The sequence below is a fragment of the Terrapene carolina genome, unplaced genomic scaffold (assembly GCF_002925995.2).
Source record: "Terrapene carolina triunguis isolate 2854851 unplaced genomic scaffold, T_m_triunguis-2.0 Scaffold194, whole genome shotgun sequence".
Taxonomy (NCBI): Eukaryota; Metazoa; Chordata; order Testudines; family Emydidae; genus Terrapene; species Terrapene triunguis.
The window spans coordinates 8356157-8366554 of NW_020664545.1; the positions used below are offsets into that span (position 1 = coordinate 8356157).

At 50.5% G+C, this 10398-nt stretch overlaps 1 protein-coding gene across 1 annotated transcript; it reads right to left on the reverse strand.

Annotated features, from left to right (window-relative positions):
• Positions 1–267: 267 nt before the first annotated feature.
• YJU2 (YJU2 splicing factor homolog) lies at positions 268–9856 on the reverse strand. Its single transcript, XM_024202862.3, has 8 exons — positions 9783–9856; positions 9226–9326; positions 7744–7888; positions 7169–7303; positions 6194–6375; positions 4341–4461; positions 2929–3094; positions 268–1322 (listed from the first exon to the last, which is right to left on the reverse strand). The coding sequence occupies exons 1-8, from the start codon at positions 9804–9806 to the stop codon at positions 1204–1206; spliced, it is 993 nt and encodes a 330-aa protein (XP_024058630.1). The 5' UTR covers positions 9807–9856; the 3' UTR covers positions 268–1203.
• Positions 9857–10398: the final 542 nt, after the last annotated feature.

Here is a 10398-nt window from a genome sequence, read left to right on the forward strand (position 1 = left end):
GTATTCTGTGGGCACAGATTTGATCCAGGACTTTAAATCTTTTCCATCCCTGACTCCAGCGAGTCAATTAATTAATTAATCCACCCGCAACATATTCCTGTAGACTTCTTGGGCAGGTGATTTAGTGACTCCTCCTTCTCAACTAAAAAGGTCACACACTGAGCCAGCAAGGGAACCCAGGAGTCCTGACTCCCACTGTCCTACCCTAACCACTAGGCAACGCCATCTGAAGACCCCTTTATAAAGAATGACAAGGGAAGGGAGAAATGCTCTTCAGAATCCTTTATTACATCTGAAGTTAAACAACTGTGTTAAAAATTCCATGACCCTCATGGGAAACGAGAGGCATTAGCGCTGCCTCTCAGTTTAGCACAGGCTAAACGTAGCAATGTTGAGGAGGACACAAGAGAAGAGCAAAACGAGTTACACATTAAATCGCAGCCCCGTGCCAAGAATTCAGACACGGGAAGAGTTAACAGAGGGGCCTGGAGACAGATTGGGCTTTACAGGAATTCCAGGAGACTGCTGGTATATAGAACCACACACTTCATTACCCTCCACTTAGCTGCTGATGACAAGGCTTCCGATAAAGACAGCATGATGGATTCCAGCCGCAGTAGGTGACCTGCTGCTCTCAGCCCCTCCCGACATGCTTTGGGGCTCTGCTCCCGCTATCGCCACTTTCTACTCCCCCATCTCCCCAAACACATGGTCGGGAACCTTTCTCCGAAGAGGCTGGAAAGAGGAAGCCTGTCTCATCTAATAGAGATTCTTCCCCTGGGCAGCTCTGGTTTGCTGATGCCACCATCACTCACGACAGGCTGACAGGAGCCCAGATTGATGGATGTTTAATGGGAAGAGATGCCTGCAGGCAATCTGGTTGCATTGGAAGCAGTACTCCTGTATCCCAGTTTGAAGGAATGCTGCAACATGACGGTACATTAGGGGTTTCCAGGAAGGGAGAGCAGCTCCGATTACACGACTGGCCATGTGTGCAGATGGCCTGGGAATCCCACTGGGATCTTCTATGCACAAGGACGCCAGCTCTCTGGCAGGATTTGGTTGTTAGGACAGCAGCTGCCTGGTGGTGGGGTGAAGAGAGGAAACTCTGCCCTCACTGCATCCCATTGCCAACCCCTGGCCTCGCTCTACTCCAGCAGGGTAAGGAAGTGGAGTGAGAGCTCTCAGCAGAGACCCACCGACTCAGTCACTGGTACTGTCTTCGCTGTCTGAATACGCCCCCAACAGGCTGAGGGAAGAGCCCTGGGCTGCTGATGGGGGCTGGGTCACAGCAGGTAGTGAGGAGCTCCAACTTCCAGCATCTAGAAGCCAAACAGAGCAGGTTCAATCATTCACACCCCACACCCACGCCTGGAGAACAGAGAGCTGCCCCTTATGGACGTCCGAGGAAATCAGGAGTTGGAGCACTCCTGCTGCTGCCTGGATGGGCACTGCCATGTTCTGGGCACCCACTGCAACACCAGGCATTAGGACATGGAGTAAAACAGTTTCCTCGGCACCCTGCCTGAATCTCAATGAGGATTAAAAGGTTTGACGTTGAGACGGTCGCATTTCTATGGAGGCTCGCCTCCTGCCCCCTGGTGGTGACATAAGAGAATGGAAGCGTCGGAGATACTTAAGCATAGGAGGCTTCCACCTAACCAGAAGAGGGCGAGGTGAGTCAACCCTCAGTCTAACACCGATGCTGTCTGTGAGGTGGCCTCCAGTGTGTGAAGCTGTCTTTTGTGGACAAGCTCCCAAGCTGGAAAGGGGGGCGGAGGGACTGGTGTGTGGATCACATAGGGAAAACATCATTCAACTGGGCCATTCATGAAACACCAGGTTTGGATCAGCAGCCAACGTAATCTTACACAGCACCTGTCATTCAAAAAGATTAACAAACTACCCAGAGGGCTGGGATCATTTCGCCCACCATCAAAATGCAGCCACCTCTGCAATGGAACACAGCGGCTGTTCAACAGAACAAAGCAATCCCATGCAACGGTTTAGGACAGGAAGGAAAGAATGTTGTGTGCAACTGAAAGTGCAGGGGAGTTTGGGGAAGGCAGAATAGCATAACCCAAATATCATATGCATCTGAAGAAGTGGGCTGTAGCCCACGAAAGCTTATGCTCTAATAAATTTGTTAGTCTCTAAGGTGCCACAAGTCCTCCTGTTCTTTTTCCAAATATCACAGCATACAACCACCTCCCTGTACAGGAAAAGCAGATTTAACCAACTTAAAATGAAGACGGAAGATGGCTTCTGATCAGCTGCAGGCTGTTCATGTTACTGTAGCAAACAGCTGTGCCAACTGCCCCAACCTCACTGTATGTTTTGGAACAGCACAGTAAATTCAAACCCCCTGCCTGGTCTCGCATTACCGTCTGTATTACTGTAGCGCGTAGGAGCCCGAGCGATGGGCCAGGACTCCTTTGGGTTAGGTGTTGTACAGACACAGAACAAACAGAGGAGCTCAATAATTTTATGAGCACTAATATCAATATATTTATCATGGTACTTCTACAGACTGGCACTATCATTGTATCTGAGCACCAAAATGTTAATATAGAAGTTGAGACACTGGCAATCGGCTCTCATGCTTCAGGGCACAAACTCTTTGCCAGAGTGGTCAGGAAGGAATTTTACTTCCCCATAACAATGCACTATATGGGAAGCAGGAGAGAGGAGACCGCTTCCTCTCTGAAACACTGGGCATTGGCCCTACTGGAAATCCCAACACCAGACTTGATGCCATTCTGACAAAGTTCTATTGGGTCAACTGCAACATATAATTGAAGACAACACAGACACACGAGATTAAACTGCTTGATGTCACCATCCTGTTAGAGACCACCTTGGTGGCCTGGAGTTAAGTGGCTAATCAGATCCTACATTGCCGTGCAGGTGAGACTGAACCAACGTTACCTGAGCTTTGTTGTGTAGTTTGCTTCCCCACACCGTTAGCTGTGGTGGAGCCCGGGGTCTGTTTCTTCACAGTGACCATGCCTGCCAGCTGGGACTTGCTGTTCAGTTTGCCCACACTCCTCTCCCAGCTTTCAGTCTTTAGCTTCTTACTCTGGGGCTCAGTATCCTACAGAAGGGAGCACAGATATTAACATTCTCTCTCCTTGGAGCAGCTAGTGGGGGAAGAAAGACTATGCAAAATACTATACAACATCATCAAAATCAAGGGTGGTTTGGAGCTGCACACACAGAGGTATCATGTCGCAGAGCAGCAAGGAGAAAGCCCCTCTCTGGATAGCTAAAGGGTGTGAAGAAAGGGTCTGGCTAGGATGGGATAGAGCATTGTTAGGTGCAGAATGAAGAAATCAGCACAGGAAGATTCAGGCTGAATACCAGGGAAAGCTTGTGGTCACAGAGATCAAGAAGGCTGTGGAAGAGCCTCCCCAAGGCTGATGCCCCGTTGCTTGGGGCATCCACCGCAAGCCTGGAAGAGACACTGGTCAGCGGGCATAGTTGTCCATTGGCAGAGGGGTGATCCAGATGTGTGCAACAGGACTTTCCAGTATCCAGCTTCTGTGACCTCACGTGTTGGCTGCTGGACCAACCACTGGGTTCAACACACTAGTGACTAGATGGCTCAGGATTAGCACTGGGACAGGGAACATTTCACAGTTCAACTCCAGCCTGGCTTGGGAGTCACTTGAAAGCTTTCAGCAGCCTGCACTGTTTGACGGTCTCAGTGGACAGGGATTGACATCAAAAAGCGACATCTGCAATTGGCGGTAACTGGCCTGTTTGCTGGATCCTCTGTGGAGATTATACCAAGGATTGAGCTCCCTTCGCCTCAGAGCAATAGGCTGAGATCACTCAGGGGAGCTTGCCCTGCTGTGTATAAACACAGGGCTTCGGTCTTCAGGGCTGTCCAGCTGGCATCTTCCACCGCTGCTAATCTTGCATTGATGTGATTTAAGTTTGTACAAGGATTAAACCATTACAATCCTTTCAAGTACAAGTGGAGAACAGGGAGCAAAGCCGGCAGCAACGCGCTGACCACTGAACCATCATCAGGCATGACAGTAGGGGTGGGGGCTCTTAGCGGCAGCTCACCCCCATGGAGATGAGCCCCTCTGTTGGTTGATACAGGCTGAAGTTTACTTCGACCAAAACCTCTCATTTCTTGCTTTCAGTTTAATATACAATGAGCCACATTTTCTAAACTAGGCATGAAAAAGAGGCAATTGTGCCTCAAAGTCTCCAAAACAGGGGACTTCTCATGCGGTGTGGTTTGCTGGGTTTTAGTTTGTCCCCTTGTGGAAAAATCTCCCATCTCAGAGAGCCATGCTGCTGGAAAAGCCCCTACCCCCAGGATTTACCTCCTGCAAGATGTCTGTAGGTTTCGTTTTCGGTCCTGATCTTGAGGGCACTTGGGTAGCTTCCTCATCAGAGTCAGAGTCTTCCAGGAATCGCCTGCTCTGGGCTTGTTCCAGCATAGCTCTGCAAATCAAAGGAATCCCCCAGAGAGGTGTAACAGAGTGACTTGATTACAGTCTATATTTGCCCAGATGGGCAACAAATATTTGATAATAGGCTCTTCAATCTAGCAGACGAAGGTAGAACACAATCTAAGGACTGGAACTTGAAACTAAAATTCAAACTGGAAGTAAGGTGTTAAATTTTTAATTGAGAGAATAATTAACCATTGGAACTATTTACCAAGGGTCAGTGGTGGATTCTCCATCACTGGTAACTTAAATCAAAACTGGATGATTTTTCTAAAATATCTGCTCCAGGAACTATTCTGGGGCAGTTCTCTGGCCGGTATTATGCAGGAGGTCAGACTAGGGCAGAGGTGAGCAAACTACGGCCCGTCAGGACCTTGGATCCGGCCTGTGGGATTGTCATCGTGGCGCAGTGGGGCTAAGGCAGGCTCCCTGCCTGCCCTGGACCCGCGCCGCTCCCGGAAGTGGCTAGCACCACGTCCCTGCAGCCCAGCCCTGAGACCCATGCCGCACCCCGCACCCCTCCTGCACCCCAACCCCTTACCCTGAGCCCTTTCCTGCACACTGCACTCCCTCCTGCACCCCAACCCCCTGCCCCAGCCCCACATTCCATGGCCCTGCATGCAATTTCCCCACCCAGATGTGGCCCTCGGGCCAAAAAGTTTGCCCACCCCTGGACTAGGGGATGGTCTTCACTATGGGGAGACTGCTGCTGCAATCGATGCAGTAGGGGTCGATTTAGCAGGTCTAGTGAAGACCCACTAAAATCGATGGCAGACTGCTCTCCGGTGGACCCCAGTACTCCAGCTCTTCCAGAAACATAAGGGAAGTCGACTGGAGAGCGTTATTCACGTAGCGGGAGTAGCATAACTTAGGTCAATTTACCCCGGTAGTGAAGACAAGCCCTAGATGATCTCCGTGGACTTTTGGCCTTGGAGTCTATGACTCAATAAAAACCATCCACCTTCATGAGACCTGCAGAGAGCAGGTGTTGTCCTGCACACATTGTAGTTCTGATATATTACAACTGAGCTGGGACAGGCACTCTGCCAGAATTCAACAGCTCCACAGAGCTGCCAGACATCATCTTCCCTTCCCAGTGTTAGCTGTTACAGCTTGGCAGGCCTGGAATCCGTGCAGCACTCCAAGTCTCCTTTTTAGATGCAGTTCAGTGCTGCTGAAAGGTCTTTCATTTAGCCCCAGAATAATACCCTAGACACTGTGGTAGGGGTTCTCCCCACACCCTGACACAAAGGTACTTTAGCCCTACACCCTGGAAGAGGCCTCCTCTCAAGGAGAGTTCAGTCTCAGAGGCCAGCTCAGTCTCTGATCTCTTTGCCGAAAATGCCAGCTGGGACCGTGATTTTTGGCATGCAAACACCTCCCTGTGGAGGAACAGGTCACTTATATTTCCCTTACCTCTTTCAGTATTAGGGCCACCAGTCCTCATGTGTGTCCTTTACCTGTATGTCTAGATAGGTCGGACATCAGCCATCCTACTAGATCTCCTCACATCCCAATCCACACTACAGCCCTACCATGCACAAATCCCACCACCTCAGATCGCAAGCGTTACCCTCCTTTGGATCTCTGGCACTGTCCCTCCCATTAAAATACTGTGGGGGGTGTTAAGACGACTGCCCAACCCACAGAGGGCAGCCTGGAAAGTGTCACATATCCAAGCGTGACCAGAACTCAAACATGAGCAATGTTTCCAGCTGACTCACTTCATCTCGGTCTCATCCTCCTCTAGCTCCCTTCGTTTCCGCTCTTCCTCATAGTCCTTATACTGCTTCAGCATGGATTCAAAGTCCACATTTGCCTGACGCTGGTTCAGCTCCTTCAGCTCTTGCAGGTTCTCCAGAACCTCCATCTCCAGCTTGGAGTCCTTCGTCCGGTTCTCCAAAACCTAGCGGGGAAAGCAGGAAAGCCCTTGAAGTACTGGGTAAGCCACACCGACAACTCAGGAACTGTATTATAGAATCATAGACTATCAGGTTGGAAGGGACCTCAGGAGGTCATCTAGTCCAACCCCCTGGTCAAAGCAGGACCAATCCCCAACTATATCATCCCAGCCAGGGCTTTGTCAAGCCTGACCTTAAAAACCTCTAAGGGAGGAGATTCCACCACCTCCCTAGGGAACCCATTCCAGTGCTTCACCACCCTCCTAGTGATAAAGTTTTTCCTAATATCCAACCTAAACCTTCCCCACTGCAACTTGAGACCATTACTCCTTGTTCTGTCATCTGGTACCACTGAAAACAGTCTAGATCCATCCTCTTTGGAACCCCCTTTCAGGTAGTTGAAAGCAGCTATCAAATCCCCCCTTGTTCTTCTCTTCTGCAGACTAAACAATCCCATTAGCTTCCATTACTAGTGTGGCAATTATAAGGTGGCTGCTGCCACGGTACCTAAGTGACAGAGTTTAGCATGAGTACTAGACGTGCAATAGCATGAGTATAGGGAGCCTCGTTTTCAGATCTTAAGAAGTACAATTAAAGATTGTGGTAAACTCTCTTTACTCATTCCAGGATAAGACAGAACCTACTGCCAGCAGGGACCTCAGTTACCATCTCTGCCTAGGCCAGTTCCAAAGTTGCAGAACTGGGGCAGTAGCCTCCTTCAATGCACTGAAGCACAAGTGGCCTGAGGCCTGCAAATCTCAGTCCAATATTTAGGACTTAGGGGGTGCATTCAAATACCTTCATGGGATTGTTCAGCTCTTCCTCCTCTCTTTCCTTCTGCACCCTCTTCTCCTCTTCCTCCAACAGCTTCTCAGCTTGGAAGTTCCGAGTGGCGCCATGTTCCATGGTGTAGTCTGTGTTCTCAGGATCCGTCTGAGGAAGACAGGGGCAATGCAAGGGAATTATTGTGAACATGCCACAGGCTGCTATTGCTCCAGTCATTGTCAATCTATTCAGTGCTGGTAATGAACAGCCAGTATGATTTTCAAAGCAACACATAAAACTACTTCAACCTTGTTTTATTCACATCACCTGCCAAAAGAATGATTATTTATGCCCTAGAAACACCCATGGTACTCAGACATTTGAGCCGCAATAGTGCCCTACTCAGACTGTGGATGAGACACTTTACTGTTTGTTAAAAAGGGAATAGAGATGACGTAGTTAGGATGCAAAATTTGACCTCTGGTTATCTTAAAATAGTAGCATTTGTTGGGAACCATCTAGGACTAGAATGGAGATCTCCTGACACTCACTGCCCTGATCTACACCAGGCTGCCAGAGTCCAGCTACAGAACTCTCAAAATCTTCACCTTGAATGTGATTTCTGCCAGGCAGCGGGTGCACTTGATGTAGAAGCGAAAGATGGGAAGCCCCAGGTACATTTCATTCTGAACAGTCTCTTTGCGGGCATTAAACTTCTTGCCTTTATAGATGTACTCACCACAAGTCTTGCACCTACATGAAGCAAAGAGAACGTGAATTAGGTCCACAATGTAATAAAAGCCTAGAGAAGGACAGAAGTCTAACTGACATACAAAGGGGCGGAGCCTAGTTTTAATGGACATTGTAATTTGAGAATCACATTCCCATCTGAACATTTGGTACCTATTGTTATACACAACCTCTAAGATGACCAGACTAGAAAGACATTAGATACATGGGGAGAGGGATAGCTCAGTGGTTTGAGCATTGGCCTGCTAAACCCAGGGTTGTGAGTTCAATCCTTGAGGAGGCCACTTAGGGATCTGGGGCAAAAATCAGTACTGCTAGTGAAGTCCTGCTAGTGAAGGCAGGGGGCTGGACTCGATGACCTTTCAAGGTCCCTTCCAGCTCTAGGAGATGGGATATCTCCATTAATTTATTGTTTTATACATTGCTATTTTTTCCCATTTAATCTTTGATCAGTGTCACTTCTGATGATTGATAGTTGCCTCCCTCTGACATACTGCTCCGGAGTGGGGCGTTCACCTGCACACTCTGGACATTTAGGTACTTATATGGCCTTTATCACTGTAGAATCTGAGGACCTCACCATCATTAATGGATATTATTATATAATTATTAGTGGACAGATATTGTCCCCCATTAGTTAAAAAAAAGCACAGGGCATTTAGGCATAGGGTTGATTGGGTAACTTGCCCAAGCTCACACCACAAGTCTGTAGCCAAGCCAGGAATTGAACCCAGGTCACCAGAGTCACATCCACTAGACCATCCTTTCCACCCCCCTGGTTTCTGTGAGGTTTTTACAGCAACAGTAGAGGCTAATCTAAAGAGGCAGGTGTGTCCATCACAAGCAACAGACTGGGTGGAGTTGAGTCTGGTCATGCTGTCCTCAGGCCTGCCTGAAAGCCCCTTATGAATACAGCAGGGGAACATTTGGTCAGCCCTGGCATTTAAGCATCAGGCGATACGTGCATACATAGTAGTTTGGGAGTGTCTCGATTAAGCCATTCTAGAGGGGATTCTGCTATTTAGTTTATAGCTATACAAAACCGACCTGCCCCCAAAAGGTTACATCCGTTGTAAATATTGTGGTGCACACATTAACTTGCTCAAAAGAAAAAAAGGGGGGGGGGGCAGCCAAACCCTCACAAGCATTCCTCATTACCAAAATCCAGTCAGTACGTTCAGCAAATAGCTCGATTCACCCTCCATCCCATGGTCAGCTCGACGGAAACACAGTAAAGAACCAAGGGGAGGGATAGCCTATGAAACCTGCCAAACTCTTGTGACGGAACAGCGTTCCCATAGGTTCTCCGGTACATGTACTGCCAGCACCACCTCTCTCACCTCATGTTGAACGGGGCCATCAACCGCACAACATACTGCCGGTCCTTTGGGAGCTTGAGCTTTGGGATTTTAGACGGATCGAAGTCCGGCGGGTAGTATTTCTACAAGAACAAAGCAGAAAGGGATCAGCAGGGAGGCTGGGGGGTGAGGGTGTGAAATGGGGGGGGGGGGTGGGAAGGGGGGGGGGGAGGGAAGAGGGTATCACCCATTGCGCCAGCACTTTGGGATCCACTGAGGATCGGAGCGGGGCCTCAATGTCAGGGCTCCCCACACTCACATCAGAGCCTACCCACACACAAAGCTTATAAGGCCGCTCAGCAGAACAGACATTGCTGCCACCTCTCCCCCCCCCCCCCCCCCCGGGCCCCCCCCCCCCCCCCCTCCCCCACTACGGGCCCCCTCCCCAGCCCACTACCAGTCCCCTCCCCCACCCCACCCCACTACCGGTCCCCTCCCCCGCTACAGGGCCCCCAGCTCTCCCCCTCCCCCACTACGGGGCCCGTCTCCAGGCCCCTCCCCCCGTCTCCGGGCCGCGCCGCAAGCTGCCCACTACTCACATTCAAAACCTTCCTCTCCGACATTTTGCCCCCTGCCTGTGCGCAGCCCGAGTCCGCCCCGCGCTAACTCTCCGCCCACCACCGCTCCACGGGCACTTCCGGGAGCCATTCCCCGCCCCTCCCATTGGCCTGAAATAAGGTAACGCCGAGCACTCTTGTTTTCTATTGGCTCGTACGGCCGCCCATCACGCTCAAACCCCGCCCACTGGCTCGTGTGCTGCAGCTAAAGAGGCCCGTCTAGGCGTAAAGCCCGGCCGAGAAAGGTTCCGGGACGAGCTGAGCCTGGGCTGCTACAGGGCTGGATCAGCATTAGAGGCTCTGTGGGGTTCAGTGCATTGGTCGGGCCTAGGGGCTGCTCTCCCAGGACATTTCAAACCCTCCTATGTAGTGTACAGAGAAACCAGGCAGCAATCCCTCCACTCCTGAGTTTGCCCATTGCACGGGGACGTGCAGGGTTTATAGTGCAATGCCACGCGGGTCTCGCATTCGGCACCGCAGGGGCAAGAGGGCCCAGAAACACCCCCGGAGCGCTCACTGCCCCTGGGAAGAGCGTGCTCCAGCAACGCTCCAGTTTCATACACACGCTCCTCCGCCATGAGCGGGAAGGGTTGCCAAC

Coding starts and splice junctions, on each gene's coding strand:
- YJU2 (XM_024202862.3), bottom strand. CDS start 9,806: ATGTCGGAGAGGAAGGTTTTGAAT. Junction 6,376..7,168: donor AGCTGAACAATCCCATGAAG/GTATTTGAATGC, acceptor TTTCCCCGCTAG/GTTTTGGAGAACCGGACGAA. Junction 3,095..4,340: donor CTACAGACATCTTGCAGGAG/GTAAATCCTGGG, acceptor TCCCTTCTGTAG/GATACTGAGCCCCAGAGTAA.